At 41.3% G+C, this 21414-nt stretch overlaps 1 protein-coding gene across 4 annotated transcripts in view; it reads left to right on the top strand.

Annotated features, from left to right (window-relative positions):
- Positions 1 to 21414, top strand: part of LOC141082898 (NACHT, LRR and PYD domains-containing protein 3-like) — a 218982-nt gene that overhangs the window by 105384 nt on the left and 92184 nt on the right. For 3 of the 4 annotated variants that reach the window (XM_073566931.1, XM_073566932.1, XM_073566933.1), the window contains one exon: positions 21120 to 21167. In XM_073566931.1, coding sequence (XP_073423032.1) covers positions 21143 to 21167 — 25 coding nt within the window. In that variant the 5' untranslated portion in view covers positions 21120 to 21142. Of the gene's footprint in view, positions 1 to 13506; positions 13633 to 21119; positions 21168 to 21414 lie in introns of those variants that run through there. The other variant, XM_073566934.1, reaches the window with a different exon arrangement.

Here is a 21414-nt window from a genome sequence, read left to right as displayed (position 1 = left end):
CCGGAGAGTTCTGCCTCAGGGGGGGAAAAAATTCCTTCCTGACCCCATTTGTGGCGATCGGATATTTCCCTGGATCACATCTGTCCTGCTGCATATTGCTGTATATCTGCACGTATTATAAGCTCAGGAGAGTCGATCTGGAAGGGAAAAGATAAATGCATCTTGCTTCTAGGAGTTAACAATCTAATATAAAATATACACCCTGCTCCAGGAGCTTACACTCTAATATACAATAGACATATACATATACTATACAATAGACATATACATATACTATACAATAGACATATACTATACAATAGACATATACATATACTATACAATAGACATATACATATACTATACAATAGACATATACTATACAAGAGACATATACATATACTATACAAGAGACATATACATATACTATACAAGAGACATATACATATACTATACAATATACTTATTTGAATACTAACAATAGACTTAAACAAATACTATACACTAAACATATAGAAATACTATACAATAGACTTATACGAATACTATACAATAGACATATACGAATACTATACAATAGACATATACGAATACTGTACACTAAACATATACAAATACTATACAATAGATATATACGAATACTATACAATAGACTTATACAAATGCTATAGAATAGACATATACAAATACTATACAATAGACATACGAATACTACACAATAGACATATTTGAATACTATACAATAGACATATATGAATACTATACAGTAGACATATACGATACGATAGACATTTATGTATAGTATACAATAGACATATACGAATACTATACAATAGACATATACATTATAATAGACAAATACATATACTATACAATAGATATAGACAAATACTATACAACATACATAGAAGAATAAAATGTAATAGACATATCCAAATACTATGCAAGAGACATAGGCGTATGCTATGCAGGAGAGACATAGACCTACGCTATGCAACAGATATTGACGTATGCTATGCAAGAGACACAAACATATGCCATTCAAAAGACATACAAAACACAAGCCGCGGAGACACCATCACGTGTTTCTCAACGCAAGCAATGACTAGCCAGGTCTTTCCCTGGCTAGTCTGTTCTCTGTTCTCTGTTCTCTGTTCTCGACCCTCTCCAATCCGGTTTCCGCTCTTTACACTCCACTGAAACTGCCCTCACTAAAGTCTCTAATGATCTGCTAACAGCTAAATCAAATGGTCATTACTCCATGCTAATTCTCCTGGATCTCTCTGCAGCATTCGACACTGTGGATCATCAGCTCCTCCTCACTATGCTCCATTCCATTGGCCTCAAGGACACCGTTCTCTCCTGGTTCTCCTCCTATCTCTCCGACCGCTCCTTTACTGTTTCTTTTGCCGGTTCCTCCTCCTCTCACCTTCCTCTTACTGTTGGGGTTCCTCAAGGATCGGTTCTAGGCCCCCTCCTCTTCTCCTTGTACACTGCCCCTATTGGTCAAACAATCAGTAGATTTGGTTTCCAGTACCATCTCTATGCTGATGACACCCAATTATACGCTTCTTCTCCTGACATCACGCCAGCCTTTCTAGAAAACACTGGCGATTGTCTAAACGCTGTGTCTAATATCATGTCCTCACTATATCTGAAACTGAACCTGTCAAAGACTGAACTCCTGGTGTTTCCTCCCTCTACTAATGTACCTATACCCAACATTGCCATTTCCGTCTGTGGTTCCACTATTACTCCCCAGCAACATGCCCGCTGTCTTGGGGTCATACTTGATTCCGAGCTTTCCTTTGCCCCCCACATTCGATCACTGGCTCGCTCTTGTCATCTGCACCTCAAAAACATTTCTAGAATTCGACCTTTTCTTACTTTTGACTCTGCAAAAACTCTTACTGTTTCTCTTATTCATTCTCGTCTCGACTATTGTAACTCTCTTCTAATCGGTCTCCCTCTTACAAAACTCTCCCCTCTCCAATCTGTCTTGAATGCTGCAGCCAGGATCATATTCCTCACCAATCGTTACACCGATGCCTCTACCTTGTGCCAGTCATTACACTGGCTACCCATCCACTCCAGAATTCAGTATAAACTTATTACCCTCACCCACAAAGCCCTCCATGGCTCAGCACCACCCTACATCTCCTCCCTTGTTTCAGTATACCACCCTACCCGCGCCCTCCGTTCTGCTGATGACCTGAGGTTAGTATCCTCAATAGTCAGAACCTCCCACTCCCGTCTCCAAGACTTTACACGTGCCGCGCCAATTCTTTGGAATGCACTTCCCAGGTCAATACGATTAGTCCCCAGTCCCCACAATTTTAAGCGTGTCCTGAAAACGCATTTATTCAGACTGGCCTATCGCCTCAACACATTAACCTAACCTATCCCTGTGTGGCAGAGCCAAAAATTTTACCATAACCAGGTTCCCAGCATCATGTTCCCACATGCTTTATGCATCCATTAGCCCTCTGTGTCTGTACTGTTACACACTTAACATTATGGCTGGTCCATACAATCAGGGCAACTGTTACCACCCACCTTTCGTGTCTACCTCTTTCCTCATAGACTGTAAGCTTGCGAGCAGGGCCCTCACTCCTCTTGGTATTTGTTATAATCTACTGTATGTGATTATTGTTATGCTGTAATGTCTATTGTCTGTACAAATCCCCTCTGAAATGTAAAGTGCTGCGGAATATGTCGGCGCTATAAAAATAAAATTTATTATTATTATTATTCCCCGGGAAGGAACAACCACGGGAAGGGCAGTCTCCAATGAAGGAAACCACCTATGCCAAAACATGGTATCCATCCACAGACAGCTGTTTCGGGGTATTGCCCCTCATCAGTGTGGAGTACGCTACGCTATGCAAGAGATATTGACGTATGCTATGCAAGAGACACAAACGTATGCCATTCAAAAGACATAGTCGTATGCCATTCTAGAGACACAGATGTATGCCATGCAAGAGACACAGATGTATGCCATGCAAGAGACACAGTCGTATGCCATTCAAGAAACATAGACGTATGCCATTCAAGAAACATAGACGTATGGCATGCAAGAGACACAGACGTATGCTATGCAATAGACGTGTATACTATACAATAGACATACACATATACTATACATTTACTACACTATGCTATACGTATACTATACATATACTTTATATATACTATACTATACATATACTATGCATTACATATGCAATACATTTACTAAACAATACATATACTATACAATACATATACTGTACTATACACACATACACATAACCACATACATAATAGAGTTGCAGACTCCGATCAGGCTTTGATTAGTGCGTGATCAGAGTGGCATCAGTTTTTCTTGGAGGTGGAGAGGGGGGGAAAAAGTTTCTCCATTTTGTCAGTCTGTGAAAATCGAAGAGCATATATATGAGTGAATATATATCTATAAATATATTTATATTTATTTCTAAATATTTATTTCATTTCTATATATAGTATGTATACATAGCGCTGTGGAATTAATGGCGCTATGTAAACGAGTAAAATAAATAAATATATATGAGTTTGCTGTCCATGGTTTTGACGGATAGCACTCTTACCTATGATATTCTATGGGCCTATGTAAATGTCAGATTTTTTGCTCGGACCCAGTGCTCCATGGAAAAAATCGGAGACAAATCCGATTTTGATCCCAGTGTCAGATCAAAATCGGCAATGCAAGTCTTTGGGCCCATGAAAAAATTGGACTCCACTTGGATGACATCTAAGTGTGTCTGATTTTCACAGACTGACATAATTCAGAAGGTGGAGAAACTGTTTTTTCCCCCTCTCCACCCCCGAGAAAAACTGATGCATCTCTGATCTGTGCCTGATCGGAGTCTGCAACTCTTCCGGCAGTTGCTGTTAAATCAATTCTGCTCATGATATCCTGTGGTTCCAGTTCTGGTCCTCCTGCTTCCATCGTGCTACTACGTTCTCCGTCGTTTCTGCTCAGCCTTCCTGCTGCGCCACCGTCATCTGTCCGTGCTTCATTACAGCAGATCATTTGAACTGGATGAGACATAACACCTATCAGTACAAAAAAAAGAGGAATAAATGGTAAGTTCTATTTAAGGAATCATTCTAATGCACAAAAGAGCGAGATGTTTGCTGATATTTTAGGGGTAAATAGTGCAGTTCTAAACTTCACAGCAAACACCTCACAGCTACACAATGTGTGAATGGGGCCTTAGTGTTAATTGAGCAGCTACCTACTTGCACTTGTCTTCCTCAATATGCTTCCGCTGGGGACACAAGGTGGTTCAGGATAATAACTTTATACATTCTGTACCAATTGTGATATGTATGATGTGATGTGTCATGTGATCTCTATGATGTCATGTGCACTGTGATGTCATGTGTCCTGTCGTAATAACTGCCACTGGTGTGTTGTGTATCAAGTTTCCAACATCAAGAGTACAATTAATAAAGCAAAATCACAGGCCGCAAATAACCACCAGCCTCATTTTTTACTGAGTCATGACGCATATTAAAACCTAAGCATTTGCACCCAGTTTTTCTAATCTGTGTCACCTGCTTTTCTATGCACTAAAGGAAAACACAGGACCCCATACTGCAATTCCTGACCACGATAAACCGTCAGTTCCTGGTCACCCCTGATCCAACAGGACCAAGAGAGCTGACAATGGAGAACTGTAGCAGTCTTCAATTAAATTTATGTTATGATACCATTTTCACAGCAAAGCTACCCAAAAATGGAACCAAGTGGAGTTGTCTCACTGCCCCACCCCTTCCTATATGCTTTTATTAGAGCACATGGGTGTCATAGAGGGCAAAACCAGCCGATTGCTGAGGGTCTTCAAGACCAGTGACAATGATCAGTTGATGGCCAGCACGTCCTCATTTAGGGAAGGGGTGGTCCAGAGTGGTAACTCCTGTTTGGCTGGGCTCACACTCGCTCAGAAAGAACCCAAATGTGCAGATTTTCCTTAGAAGCTGATCAATAGCATTTTTTTAAAATCATAGAATCATTATAAATTTCACAGGCTATAGCACTTTTTGATAACATTTTCAGATGAATTATGCAGCTCTGAATCCCACTTCTAATCCCCCATCTAAACAATTTGTGAGTGGCGTCATAAGTGAAGAGTTCCCTACCTGGACTTGTTTCCTTCAAGCTGTCAGGCTCTAATGAAACAAGATGGCTCATGTGTTGCACTTTCCTCATTCTATGCCAATTGTGATGTCATATGATGTCTGTGATGTTTATGTGCTTTGTGATGTCATCAAAACTGACTGTTTAACCCCTGCCCACCCTATGACATACTAACATATTGTGAACAGGTTATTTCAATGCTGTATGTATGAAACCAGAAGTTTCCATGCACTATATAAAAACACATATGCATGTTTTTCTCAATATCTGACAAGAAATCAGAATAAATCTTTTCTGTTTTAGGTCAATTAGGATTACCATAATTATTAATATTTGCCAAATGCCAGAATAATGAGAGAGAGAATGTTTTAAGGCATTTTATTTATCTAATTTCAACTGTAGTATAATGCACCCCCCATAGGCAGACTCTGTATGGAATAATGCCCCCCCATAGGCAGACTCTATACTATGTAATGAACCCCTGTAGGCAGACTCTAAATAGTATAATGCACCCCACATAGCCAGATGTCATATTGTATAATGCACAACCCATAAGCAGACTCTATATTGTGTAATGCACCCCCCCATAGGCCTCTATGGCATACTCTTTATTGTATACTGCACTCCCCATAGACAGACTCTATATTGTATAATGCACTCCCCATAGGCAGACTCTATATGGTTAATAAACACCAGGAGATCATTGAGTTTGTACCACAATATGGGTGCCAATCCTTAGCATATTATTAAGAAGTGTACTACCTTATATTATACCCTGACATTAGTGTGTATAACCATACAATTGGTGGTATTGTATTTATTTCTATGTAGCTACAAAGTGGGCCCCATGTATGTCAGTATAAGAATGAAGTGATTAAACAGAGTCAGCATGGGTTTGTAACTAATAAGTCATGTCAGACTAACTTAATTTCCTTCTATGACGGAATCACTGATTGGGTGGATCAAGGAAATGCTGTAGATATAGTATATCTTGACTACAGCAAAGCATTTGACAAAGTATCTCATACAATCCTTATTGAAAAAATGACTAAGTATGGAATGGACAAGGCAACTGTTAGGTGGATTCATAACTGGCTTAGTGATCGGACCCAAAGAGTGGTTGTAAATGGCTGCACATCCAGTTGGAAGAATGTCTCAAGTGGGGTACCACAGGGCTCTGTCCTGGGCCCTGTATTGTTCAACATCTTTATCAACGATTTAGATGAAGGAATTGAGGGTAAACTGATTAAATTTGCTGATGACACAAAGCTAGGAGGGATAGCTAATACTAGAGAAGAGAGAGAGAGGATTCAAAAAGATCTAAATAAACTGGAGCAGTGGGCAGCAACTAACAGAATGGTTTTTAACAGGGAAAAATGCAAAGTACTACATCTGGGCAATAAAAATGAAAAAAGCATATACAGAATGGGAGGAATAGGGCTAAGCAACAGCACATGTGAAAAAGACTTGGGTATACTAATAGATCACAGACTGAATATGAGTCAACAGTGTGATGCAGCAGCAAAAAAGGCAAATGCAATTCTAGGATGTATTAACAGAAGCATACAGTCTAGATCACGTGAAGTCATTATTGTCCTCTACTCCTCTTTGGTCAGACCTCATCTGGAATATTGTGTCCAGTTTTGGGCACCACATTTTAAAAAAGACATCAACAAACTGGAGCAAGTTCAGAAAAGAGCAACCAGAATGGTGACCGGTCTGCAAATCCTGTCTTATGAGGAAAGGTTGCAGGATTTGGGAATGTTTAGTTTGCAAAAGAGAAGACTGAGAGGAGACTTAAAAGCTGTCTACAAATATCTCAAGGGCTGTCACATTGTAGAAGGATCATCTTTATTCTCATTTGAACAAGGAAAGACTAGAAGCAATGGGATGAAACTGAATGGGAGGAGACACAGATTAGATATTAGAAAAAACTTTTTGACAGTTAGAGTGATCAATGAGTGGAACAGGCTGCCATGAGAAGTGGTGAGTTCTCTTTCAATGGAAGTCTTCAAACAGAGGCTGGACAGACATCTGACTGGGATGATTTAGCGAATCCTGCTTTGAGCAGGGGGTTGGACCAGATGGCCCAGGAGGTCTCTTCCAACTCTATGATTCTATGATTCTATGATTCTATGTGTACTTTCATTGTTTAGATTTTTTTTCATTCAAATATTTATTTAGTGATAGAATAAATATTGTTTTTTTATTTTTTTTTTAAAATTAGTGATTGGCCGGCCTTTGGGCACGCACTGGGATTACGAACCATGCAATGGGGTGTAACCACGCATCAGACTGACATCTCAAATGGGGTGTAACCACGCCGCAGACTGGCGTATGTGCAGACTTAAGCCCCCGTTACACACTGCGATATCGCTGTAAAGTCACCGATTTTGTGACGTTGCAGCGATATTGCTAGCGATATCGCTACATCTGATACTTACCTCCGACCGGCTCCCCCGCTGATTATCGCTGGTCGCGCAAGAAGGTCCAGGATCATTTCTCGTCGGGCGCTTCCTGCTGGGCTTCCTGTGGCGCCGACGAGCGACGCGTGGACGCGGGCGGGAGGACGTCAGGATCGCCACATCTGACAGGTAAGTAGCGACCCCCGACCCCTGCTATGTCGCTGGTGAGATCTGCCTGTGTGGCAGCTCACTAGCGACCACTTAGCGATGCACCAGCGATCCATATCGTTGTCGGGATCGCTGGTGCATCGCTAAGTGTAACGGTACCCTAACAGAAAACATAAATACCTGGTGTACCTCTCCTGCCACTCCTACCTTGTGTATGAAAAAGCTCTGACGTTAATACTGTTTGGGTAGAGCTATTCAATAGCGCTATCCATGAAGAAAGGAAATGAACGGGTAGAGCTATCCGATAGCGCTATCCCTCAATGTTCATAAGCATAAGCTATTTCACATGGTTGAGCGCACTTGTGATCTGCCCCCAAGGCCCTGCCCATGCCCAATGTTTGGTCTGTAGACCGCGGCTAGGAGTTAGTCCCGCTTTTGTGTACAAAATTTTTGGGCTTTTACAATTGTTAAAAATCTTAATAAAAGACTTCTTTGTACACACAGTTGACAGTAAACCATTTGGCAATGTTAGGAATAATTTTACCTTGCCTCTGGGTCTCAAATATTTTCACCTTTATTTGTTGACTTTTCTTACCCATGGAGAAAGCCACATATAACTGCCTGTGTGAAAACACTGGGAGAGGCAAATAAATTCCTACAATATCCAAGGACTGTCCCTGAGATTTTTTGATGGAAAAATCTTAATAAAAGACTTCTTTGTACACACAGTTGACAGTAAACCATTTGTCAGTGTTAGGAATACGTTTACCTTGCTTCTGGGTCTGAAATATTTTGACCCTTATTTGTTGGCTTTTCTTTCCCCTGGAAATCAACACTGCAACAGGGTGATTTTTTTCTTGTCGATCTTGATCCACTGGTATGGATGGTAGATGAATGTCACCAATTCCTTGATGTTTCACACATAGGGCAATTGGAGTTGTCAAATTTATCGTCCATCCAGTGTCCCCATATGAGAATAGAAGATATGTCATTGCATCACACTTTCTGTGAAGAAAGCTGATTTGAACTGTTTGGTTTTCACTTTTCAGGTGAACTCTGATATCCCTATTAAATGGGGGTTCACCCATTGCATTTTGATAAATTATAGCTACTCATTGCACCTTGGTTCATTGTAGCGCTTCTGGTCATCATTGTAGTCATTTATAATTGACATTGTTATTTCGAGTGGATCATGATTTTCTAATTCACCAATACTCTCTTCCTCTCTTTCAAATTCCCTCATCATTGTGAAGGCTCTTGCGAGTGAGTTAATTGCTTTCATTTTCTGTCCAAGAGATGATAGCAGTCCTGGGAGTCACTTTTTATTTGCTTGATTTCTTGTACTTTGGCTTCTTCACTGTCCAAGATATAAATCTGGGCATACTTGGGAGTACTACCCACAGCAGGATGCAATGGGGCAGTTCTGTGGTAAATTTGTCCATGAATTTGAAAACAGTATGGACCATGCCCAGGAGGTGGCGCTACTTGTGCCCCATTGATGCCAAAGCAAGAGAGCTATTGTATTGCCTTATATTAGCCATATATTAGTCTCATCGATTTGATTAGGAAGCCCTCTAGCGGCAAATGTAACTTGCCGTCGTCGAGTGGCTCTTGCATTTTGGACACGTCTTCTATCTTGTTCTCGTCTTTGTGAAATTTGTGTATCACTTTGTGCATTGCGTGTTGCTCGTTGTCGTGCAGCATTAGATGTTCTACGTGATTCAGTTACTTCATTTGTTTCTTTTGCTCTGGCCCACCCTCTGTCGGGCTGCATCAGCAGTTCTAAGACAATTTTGTTCATCTTCTGTTTCATTGAGGCAGGTTACACATCCGTATGCGATTCGCTTCTCTACGTGCAGCAGTGCGATCGATTTGATCCATCTTTGCAGTGTTGCCTCACAGTGTTGCCTCACAGTGTTGCCTCACAGGCTAAAGTTCAAAAAAGGCTTATGCCTTAACTTGTCACCAGGGAGAGCTCCTCTCCTTATCAGATATGTCACTTAACTCCTATACAGGGCCTTACAGTACTTGGGTATCCATGGTTACGCCCACGCATATAGTCAGTTAGCTGCTAGTGGTAGTAACTATGGATACCTAAGTTACTGTTGAGCTGTGGATGACTCATTGCGCACAGACACACGGACAGGTCCAAATTAGGTATATGGATTTTTACAATTATTTTATTTTTACTTTATTCTAACTTTTACAATTTGTCCCACTATGGGACACTCATTTTTTGCAGGCTGATCGCTTATATGGCATGCAGATGAAGCAGCATCTGCATGCTATAGAAGCTGTCAGCGCTGCACTCAGTGCACTGACCTGGGAGACTTCCTGACATGCACTGCGCATGACAGGAAGTTTCTTAGCTCTGGTAATGCGGATGTTGTCATGACAACATCGGATTACCATGGCAGGGATCGGGACCCTGTGTCACTCTGCGGGGTCTCTGATCCAAAGGCAGAGGGGCTTTCAGCCCTCTGCCTGTTCCCGGAATGCTGCAATCGTGTTCAATCACAGCATTTCGGGGATTAAAGTGCCGGGAGCGGTGAGAATCAGCTGACACCCGGCCGCGATTGGCCACACACCACTCGTGTGCGTCGCCGATGGCTGAGACGTACTATTCCGTCCATGGTCAAATTGGCCCAGGGCACATGGACGGAATAGCACGTCTGATGTCAGAAAGGGGTTAATAATGAGAAAAAACTCTTATATGCGCTACAATACACTGGTGCTTATAGAAGCCTGCTGGTGATCAGTCGCCACACTGTCTACACAGTGTGCAGAGAATCAAGCACAGATCCCGGACAGCCAAATCATCTCATCTCTTCTCGCTACCTTCGGGTGCCATCCATGACAGCACGCCAGATCACAGACACATAGCACAGGCAAGCTTCTATGGGCACCAGTGTATTGTAGTGCATATAAGAGCTTTTCTCATTCAGGATTTATACAATAGCGGAAACCTTCCAGCTCACATCTGGAGTGGATTTCGGATCATGATGTCATGGCACATTCTTTTAGTTTTTAGGATTGTCAGATAGAGGATGGGGGACAGAGGTAACAGGCAAGAAGTCAGGAATGATATCTTTTGCAGTTTATGGAGAGAAAGGAGCAGGGGAGAGAAGGGCACATGTCAGATAACTCAAGAATAAAAAGTAGCTGGGTGCAGGAGGGGAGGAAGCGTCATTAACCCTCGTACACACAAAAACAGGAGTCGCTGAAAATACCGGAGGCAGATAAGATTTTTGGGAGATGCAGCATTTATTTATTTGCTGCTTTCCTTCCAAGTTGTATTTTGGCTGTTAGGGGGTCAATAGAAGTAATGTCTGTCTTGTTCCAAGACACCCACAGCTGCGGCTCTCCTCACCTCCTACTAGATCTGTCCTATGTTCCTGAGCTCTCATTACACAGCTCCCGCCAAGTATTGAGCTCCTCCTCCTACCATGGGTGCTCCACCAATGACAAACAGCGCTGCCGGGAGATTTACCCCTTAGTGACCCAGCCAATATTGACCTTAATGATCAGGCCAAATTTTACATTTCTGACCAGTGTCACTTTGAGGTAATAACTGAATGCTTCAGTGTATCCCACTGATTCGGAGAATGTTTTCTCGTGACATATTGTACTTCATGATAGTGGTAAAATTTCTTCAATATGACTTGTGTTTATGAAAAAAACGGAAATTTGTCAAAAATTTTGCCATTTCAAATTTTTAATAATTTGTATGCCCCTACACAGTGTCAGACTGAAGAGCATTGGGCCCACCAGAGAATTTGATTCTGGGGGCCCACCTTTCTCCCCCACTGAAGAGCCCCATAGCAACTGCAAGGTTTGCACTATGAACTCTCTTGAAGGAGAAGCCAGGGCCCACCAGAGGATTCTCCGGTTCTCTGGTGGGCCAGTTCAACCCTGCCCCTACACCAGAGATACTTCACACAATATAATTAATAAATAACATTTCCCACATCTCTACTTTACATCAGCACAATCTTGGAAACATAGTTTGCTTTTGTTAGGAAGTTATAAGGGTTAAAAGTTGACCAGCGATTTCTAATTTTCCCAACAAAGTTTACAAATCCATTTTTTTTAGGGACCACCTCACATTTGAAGTTACTTTGAGGGGTCTATATGGCAGAAAATACCCAAAAGTGACACCATTCTAAAAACTGCACCCCTCAAGCTGATCAAAACCACATTCAAGAAGTTTATTAACCCTTCAGGTGCTTCACATGAACTGCAGCAATGTGGAAGGAAAAAATGAACATTTAACTTTTTTCAGAAAAAATTTACTTTAGACCCAAACTTTTTTATTTTCACATTAGAAAATGGACCACCAATTTTTTTATGCAATTTATCCTGAGCACGTCGATAACCCATATGTGGGGGAAATCCACTGTTTGGGCGCACGGCAGGGCTTGGATGGGATGCAGCACTTTTTGTAGAGACCCTGATGTGCCTAAACAGTGGAAAAACCCCACAAGTGACCCCCATTTGGAAACCACACCCCTCAAAGATTTTATTCCGGGTTTTAGTGAGCATTTTGAACTCACAGGTATGACAGAATTTGATAACATTAGGTTGTCATATTCAAAATGTTGTGATTAGTGTTGAACACAAATGCACCCTACTCCAGTTTGCATCAGGTGCTCGGGTACGCACCAAAAATCACCAGGCATCATATCATCATCATTTTTTTTTAACTTTTGAAAAAAAAAAATTTAAGTAGAACTCCAACCCTAACTGCAAAGAATGGAGACATTTTTAAAAAATTGTATAATGTTGATCTAAATAAGGGGGTGACAAAGGGGGAGTTGATTTACTATTTTTTGTATTGTGTTCACTGGGGTCTATCACAATGTTCAAAAGTAACCAATATGAAAAAATCCCTATTGATGCCGGGTACAGCCTGGCAGATGTCAGTGGGCGCACCAAGGAAGATGACGACTGGGGTCGGGGGACAGATCAGGAGGTATCGGATCTGTCCGGGAGACCGGGAGACCCCATTTCTCTCTTTTCTGATATGTTAGATGATATCAGAGGAGAGAGAAATGTATTGTAAATCAGACTTTTTCTTGTGAGCGCCGTTATTAAGTGAATAATGGCGATCACATGACTGCCCAAAACTTCTGCTTTTCTGGAAGTGCTCACACTTATGAATAATTAATGGAGGATATTTGATTAGCATCATCCGGCTGCTACTAACACTCTTATTTCCAATAGTAGCAGTAAGGGAGTCCCTAATTTTCACACAGCACTACTGCATTTTGGTCGGCTTTTGGATAAATAATGACCCAGTGTCAATTGTCATGTGTTGTTATTCAGCTGAGTTTCTACTTGCCTAATATTAAGACTGTTGGCAGCGGATTAATCTCTGTACTGTCCAGCTGTTCAGCAGCAAATATATGTTTATTCAGGAACAAAGATAACACAGCTTACAACTGGTATTTCTTATAGCTTAGGATTTTAGCATCTTGTCTGTCAGCTTGTAAAGTGAAAGTAAAAGTGTGCTCCACATGCACAAACAGTGAACAGGAACTTTTTTTTGTAACAGTGGCAATATAACACTATTGCTAGTGGTGACAGACGCATGGACTATTAAACAGTAGTAAATAGTAGTTGTTGCAATATATATAATAATAAGTATTACTCCAACAAAGACTTCTAAAGACTAGATGTTTTTATTAATGTCTTGATACATAAAACTATAGAAGTCATAGAAATTTCTGGTAAACCACATTAATTCTCATTATTGTATACTTGTATATTTCTGTGTGATTTGCAGTAAAACAATGTTCGCCAATGTGTGAGGCTGAGGAGCGGCTCCCTGACAGGCATTAGGAAATCTTGGCATAAAACATATCAATAATCCATGGCTGCTGGCGGTTGTTTCTCTTAACTTCAATGAATAAACAGGTGAACAATAGTTTTTATGGTTTATGAGTTCTTTACTGTTCTCACGTGATTGTGTCACCATTGAAAATGATCAGCAGCACGATCAGGTGTATCCACACATTTTGATGCAAATTTTGTTCTGTATCTGCTGTGGATTTTACCCAACATATTGCTAACAGCAAACTGTTAGCAAATTTTATACATATGCTACAAAAAAAACTGAACAGAAATTGTCTTGTGGTGTAGATTTTAAATCCAAATCTATCTGCAGATTTTTGTTGTGGATTTCACATTTGGCAATGTATTGGGTAAAATCCAAACCAAATTAGCAACTGAATCTGCAACAGATTTTTTCTGTCATGTGTGGTCAAATCCCTAGGCTGTATTCAGACGTGCAAATATAAAATCTAACATTTTTCATTCAGAAAAATAAACAAGCTTGGCTTTCCCAAAAAGTGGTGGTTTGTTGGAAGAGGGCTCCAAAATAAGAGGCCTTGATTTTTCACTCGCTTTTTTCTGTCACAAGGTAAGCCAACGAATAATTGTGTAATCTTCAGAATACACCTTTTAAAAGCGGCAGTTAAGGGTACTTATTCCTCAGCACGAGAACATGATCAGGACCAGTTTTTACAGTCCACATTTCTACCTCCGTGCCTGTAAATCCCCTAAACCAAATTGATCACGTCCCCCCTCCTTCTGTGTCACTTCCCTCATCAAACTACATTTTTTTTTATTTTATTTTTTTATTTTTTGTAGTTAGGATTAGGGTTCGGATTACGGTTAGGGTTAGGCATTTTTTTCAAAAGTAAAACAAAAAATACTAGTGTTAGATTAGGTTTAGGGCTAGTAGTGTTAGATTAGGGTTAGTTTTTTGCACCTGCAGTGAAAGGGAATCTACCTCTGACGTAGAGCAATTTTCAGAGAGTAACGATGACTCTTCCTCCACGGGATCCTATAGCCCGGCGGCAGGACCAAGTAACACAGTCCCCACCACCGCTGTGGTATCATGACAGAACATTTTCCCCTCAAATTCCACTTTTTTTTTTTTTTTAGCAGCCCCTGGAATAAAATTAGATGTCACCAATTTTACTCCCTTTGATTTTTTTTTCCAATTTTTGTTAGCCCAGAAGTCCTACGATTGATCGCCCACCAAATCAATTTATATGCCCGACAATATACATATTGTATTTCCCAAAAACTCTCGGCTTTTCAATGCCGTTCCTGGATTCCCACAAATGTCCCAACAATTTTTGGGCCTTACCCTGAACATGGGATTGTTAAAGAAAGTCCTACAAAATCAGTCCGCAGCACCCCTGTATTTGCAACTGTCATGTCCCAAGCCCGTTGTGAAGCCCTAATGAGATCCCTCCATTTTAGCGATAATTCCCAAGCCCCCCCAAGAACTGACCCCAACTATGATCAGCTAAACAAAGATCCCTAAATTCCCTTTTACAATATTCATTTCTAAATTCGTATACTCCAGAGCAAAATGTGTCAGTCAGCGAGTCTTTGATAAGTTACAAGGGCTGTCTGTCATTCCGCCAATTCATACCCTCCAAGCGAACCAAATATGGTGTCAACTTCTACAAAATGTGTGAGAGCACAACAGGGTACACTTGCACCTTCCTAATGTATGAAGGTAGGGACCGCCAAATCAGCCCCTAAACTGCCCCCAGACAATTGGCATCCCAGGCAAAATCGTCTGGGAGATAATGATACCTTTTCTGTATCAAGGGTACCACTGGATACGGACAACTATAATACAAGCATCCCCCTATACAAATCCCTACACGGTGCAAATGCAAGTGCCTGTGGGACAGTCAGGAAAAAAAACAAGTGGGGTTTCCGTCACAGTTGGTGTCCAGACGTTTGGAGAAAGGGACATCATTCTCACGTGAAATCAATCAACTTCTTGCAGTGAAGTGGGTGACAGGAAGGACGTCTACATGCTGACCAAGCTGCATAATCACACCACTGTGATGGTCAGAGACAGAGACAACACCAGGGACAAACAGAAACCAATTTGCGTCACAGACTACAATAAATTTATGGGTGGCATTAACCTGTCAGACCAGACACTTCAACCATACCTGGTGAAGTGTAAGACCAAGGCCTGGTATAAAAAGGTGGCAATCTACCTCATCCAAATTGCTACATACAATAGTTTTGTCCAGTACAAAAAATCCCAAGGAGTGCCCACTTTCCTCCAGTTCCAAGAGAAAATTTTTGGTGTGTCTCATTTTTGACTCGATGGCACATGAGGAAGCCTTCGAGTCTGAGGATGTCCAGAGACTTGCAGAGCGCCATTTTCTTTGCCCCGTCCCTACCACTCCCACCCAAAAGTTTACCCAAAAAAAGTTGCCGTGTTTGCAGGAAGCATGGTAGGAGTGATTGCAGGTACAATTGCCCTATGTACCCATCCCAACCAGACCTTTGTATCTCCACCTGTTTTGAGATTTAGCAATCATCTTACAATTATTAGAGGTTTGTTTTGTTCAAATAATTTATATTTTCTGCTCAGTGGGCTTCAGTAGAGTAATTTGTATGGAACAATTAATGGAAAGAATATTTTCATCAGTAAATCACATTTTACACCATTTCACAATTAAATCCATGACTTAATCGCTCACATACCAAACTACTATTCATACAAATCCACATGCCCACGTGTGTACACTCCAAAGTCTGGACCCCACAAATGTTCTTGAAAAACGTCAGGTCATCTGACAATTAATTCTAGGACTTGATTACTCACAAAAACATTTTTGACCATTCATCTTAGTTTGACTGTTTTTATGACTATGTGTTTCTACACAAAAATGTTTTTTTCCATTTATATTACTCATATATTTATGTTGGTGATATGGGCATGATCATTTTATCGGAGGATCTCTAATAATGAAGAAGTTCCATACTTATACACGATGGGCTTTACTGCATGGTTCTTGCCAAACCTCCTGTACCAAACAATACTTCACGGATTCTTACAATTTGTTGTTTTGTGCATATAGCGGTTCCTACCTTGGTGAGTGAGAGCTTGCTATGGTGAACTATGTCTATTGGCACATTCGTCTCTCATATAGGGATTGATTGCACTAAACGGATGTTGTATGACCAATCTCTGAAAGTTTCTGCCATTCTAGCCCTGCTGGTGTTCTTTCATTTTTGTAACAAACTCAATTTTGCCACATAGTTGGCTGCATTTTCCTCCACATTTTGCCCTTCATTCTAGTACAGTTTATTCTTCCTGCTACAATATACACAATTGCAAGACAACTGTTTTGTTAGCAAGACCAAGTTTTATCATTAGAAAATGTGTTTTAAGGTACTGTCACACTTAGCGATGCACCAGCGATATGACGCGGTCAGGATCGCTGGTGCATCGCTAAGTGGTCGCTAGTGAGCTGTCACACAAGCAGATCTCACCAGCGACATAGCAGGGGTTGGGGGTCGCTACTTACCTGTCAGACGAGGCGATGCTGACGTCCTCCCGCCTGCGTCCACGCGTCGCTCGTCGGCGCCACAGGAAGCCCAGCAGGAAGCTGACGAGAAACGGTCCAGGACGTTCTCGCGCGATCAGCGATAACCAGCGGGGGAGTCGGTCGGAGGTAAGTATCACACTTAGCGATATCGCTAGCAATATCGCTATAACGTCACAAAAACCAGTGACGTTACAGCGATATTGCTAGTGATATCGCTTAGTGTGACAGGCCCTTTAGGAGCATGCCTCCCTCTGTGAGTAATAATTCCTGGAAGGATTTTCTTGTTTGCTCAGTGTCTCTTTAAGCTTTGAATGGGTCTTGGAATTCCTTAAATTTTACCCTAAAGACCAAATGATGTGCTATCTATTATTATAGGCACAGCTGTGTGTCCATTACTCACGTTGGTGCCATATTGGATATATTTTGAACACTAAGAATTAGTGCAATCGAATTTGAGGTGTGTTCCTCAGAACGTACAAAAAAGAATCATGAAAGGCAGTGAAAAAAATGCAAATTGTAAATTTTGAAACTTGTGTTGCATCAACTTCATACAAAATGGTGGCATCAAACTACTCACTACCTCCCTAGATAAATACATTACAGGGTATAATTTACAGAAAAGTTTGTGTTCCAAAAGTCACATTGTGCTCCTTCCGATTCGAGATCTGCTGTTTGTACAAACATGTAGAACTTTTTGACTACATGTGGGGCATCGCTGCGCTCAGAAGAAAGTGGGTAATAAATTGTGAGGTCCACTTTTTGTTGCTTTTCTGGCAAAAGTGAGAAATTTGGGGCTAAAGCAAGATTTTTATAAAAATAATTAACTTTTTCAATATTATGACCTAATGTTATCAAATTCTGTGTCGTCCCTTTGGGTTCAAAATGCTCAGTATACCCCTGGATAAAATCCTTGAGGGATGTAGTTTCCAAACTAGAGTCAGTTTTTGGGGGTTTCTGCTGTTTAGGCACCTTGGGGACTCGACATGGGGCCCGCCATCTATTTCAGACAAATTTGTGTTCCAAAATTCAAATATTACACCTTCCGCTCTGAGTTCTTCCGTTTGTCCAAACAGAACTTTTCTACTACATGTGGAGTATCGTCGCAGTCGTAAGAAAGTGGGTAACAAATTGTTGGGTCCACTTTTTGGTGTTATGCCTGGAAAAAGTGAGAAATTTGGAGCAAAAGCAAGATTTTTGTGAAAAAATTTAACTTTTTCAATATGACTACGTAATGTTATCAAATTCTGTGTTGTACCTGTGGGTTCAAAATGCTCACTATACCCCTGTATAAAATTCTTAAGGGGTGTAGTTTCCAAAATGGGGTAATTTGTCGGGGGTTTCCACTGTTTAGACATGGCGTACGCTCTCGATTCCAGCCAATTTTGCGTTCAAAAAGTGCTGAATCCCATCCAAGCCCTGCCATGCATCTAATCAGTGGTTTTCGCCCACAAATCAGCATGCTCAGAAGAAATTGTGCAGCAAATTTTGCAGTCCATTTTCTCTTGTTATCATCTATTGTTATATAATTTTCCATAGACCATGTGGTCCGTGGAAAATCGCTGAAACGTGTCCGATTTTGATCTGGGGGTTGGATAAAAATTGCAAATGCAAGTCTGTGGGTCCATGAAAAAATCAGACCACACTCTGCAGCCTGATACAGTGCCAGCTAAATGCATGACATTCACAGAAATATCATTTACTTGTTGCTGAAAATGTGCATTTTGCTGAGCTGTCGTACAGATATGAGTGTATGGGTGGCTATGTACATGTGCATTTTCTTGCTTGTCTATTTCTGGCTCCTGAAAGCTCCTACACTATTTATTGCAGTGGCGAGCTTGCAAGTCCTACATGACCCCATAACAATTTCTGGTCAGCAGCTGGTTCACACAGTACAGACAGTATAGATATCAATGGTTTCCCACATCCAGTTAGCCTCTGCTGGGACTATGACTTGGGCACACGTACACTACCCCCATGAAATTAAGTTAAATGGCCTCAGAGATGTAAGCTTTCCTTGCCTCCAAATCTGATAGTGCCACTTTTTTCTATTTTCTTCCTCACCCAACAAGGATTAACCAGCACAAAGTCGCCCCAGCGACCCCAATGAGTGATCACATGTGGACCCAACCACGTTAAAATTATAAATCTCTGATTCCTGATTTTATTGGCATCTCAGGAATCCGATTTGAAACTTCAGGCCTTAAAGAAATTGATTATTTCAAAGTCTTTTTCTCTGAGGATTTAGTAAGTTTGATGGTGACTCAGTCCACAGTAAGTTACAGGCCAACCAGTTTATTGACCATAACCCCACATTATTATACTTTAAACAGACCTGCCGTAAATGTAGTGAAGACAATATTAAAGGACCTTGTACTCTGTAGGAATTCATGGTCTCTGGCAGCGGATTAAGTACACACACAAGCACATAGTAAAGAAAAATGAACAACCTTTTATTTGGCATAAAGACCAACAAAGGAAAACTAAATTGGACATATCATAGAGTGGCCTCACCGAGTAAGTTTAAAGTTCAGATTCTCACACCAGAAGGTCTTCCTGAATCTCACTTACAGACACCGACTGAGGCAGCTGATTTGCCTTACTTAGGTTGTTCAAAGCCTGAAAGTGGAGATATGGTAACGTCCAGTCCCACCCAGCATTTCTGGCCATTCGTAAAACTGGACCCAAAATCTGGGCCCATTAAAAACCTTCTCAGCACTATCTGCAGTGCAGTCTGCTTTTCCGGGCTTTTCCGGTGACAAATATCTCCTGTCTAGGACCTGTGCAGCTATCACCTTCCAGAGGAATATTGAAAAAGACAGAAATTTTGCAATATTGGAATGAGAAAACTCAACATTACACTCCAATGACCAGAGTTACCACCTCTACTGGGCTAATTTCTACACCAGCATCCTATTCTTCATGTCCCTCTCTGCTAGACATACCGCAAGATGATGTGCATTGCGTGGAAAAAATCCTACTGAAAATGAATGAAAGTAATCTATTATGTATGGGGGATTAGGGTGGGGAGGGGATTTTAGGCAGTGCAGCACTATGGAGATCTTTGTGGGTGAACATGATGATGTAATTTTGTATTATTTTATTTTGCGGATAGGGAACCAGTACAGAGGCAGCAGTGTAGCTAGCGGCTGGACAGAAAATGAGCCTGGATGCTGTGTACATGATAAGATGGAGATTGGTGGTTTAGGTTAAATGAATCATCTTGTCACGAAGTGATTGTTACAGTGTGACTCGACCCAAAAGATGGTCGATCAACTAACGGCACAACACAGATACAGCGGGGATGGGATAGGTGAGAGAAAGGCCCTACCTATAGGGATTGAGGAGTGGTCACTACCCTAGCCCCAACCTGAGCCTAGCCCTGCATTCACCTAATGCCCTATGCGGGTCCTTTCCCCCGCTGCTGTCAGGATACCCCCATCCCTCACTGTCACCTAAACTGCCCTGGTTAGTGCACTGGCTGGCGTAGGGCGCTAGCCTGGACACTACAGATATTAACACACAGGGGATAGTGACAAACAAGTAAGGGACGGTAAAAAAACAACTTAGCTTATGGACACCGCTGCTAAACTTCACACCGCAGATAACAACAGCAACTGGACTCCAAACACCAGACATGGCTGACACCAGAGAGCTGCTCCTGCTAGGCTGGTCTCGAGAAAGGAACTGTATCACCAACAGTCAGCTGATGCATCAGGTGACCTTTTAAAGGATGGTGGGAGTGGTCACCACCTGCATCAGCTGACCCAGCAGCACTGCCGTAACATCAGATTGCCAGCGGGGGAAAAACTGACATTAACCCCAGATGGTCCAAAAGGAAAAAAGTTTAAAATGAGTGGAACCACAGCTGCCACAAATCCAAAAATGGATCATGACACATCTGACAGGTTTCCTTTAAAGTTTTCAGTATTAAAACTTATGGAGTGAATATGTTCTCATACAGGGAGAGGAAAAAAAATGGCTTTTATCTTATTTTTGCATCTAAAAGTTTCCTTTTGTATCTTGCAGAAAATTTTTAAATCATCCCAGGAATGAGTATAATAACTCCCAGTGACGGTAAGTATTCATCATCTTTATTTTTTACCTTCATACAACAATGTTATAACTTCTGTTAAGTAATACATCTCAGTTTTGGGTCGTACAAACGAAACCTCACTTGGTTCTTCAGTTCACTACAAATGGTTGCTTATTGATTATGTACAGTAAAAACTGACCAGTAGAAATGACGACAGCACACAGAGAACAAGTTGTGTGGTTATGTCTCGGCCTGACCTGAAGTAACGAGAAAAGATGGGAGAATGCC

Source organism: Dendrobates tinctorius, unplaced genomic scaffold, assembly GCF_039654945.1.
Source record: "Dendrobates tinctorius isolate UK_male_01 unplaced genomic scaffold, ASM3965494v1 ptg000019l, whole genome shotgun sequence".
NCBI lineage: Eukaryota > Metazoa > Chordata > Amphibia > Anura > Dendrobatidae > Dendrobates > Dendrobates tinctorius.
Note: the sequence above shows the minus strand (reverse complement) of the source record. Positions and strands in the feature narration are given on the sequence as shown.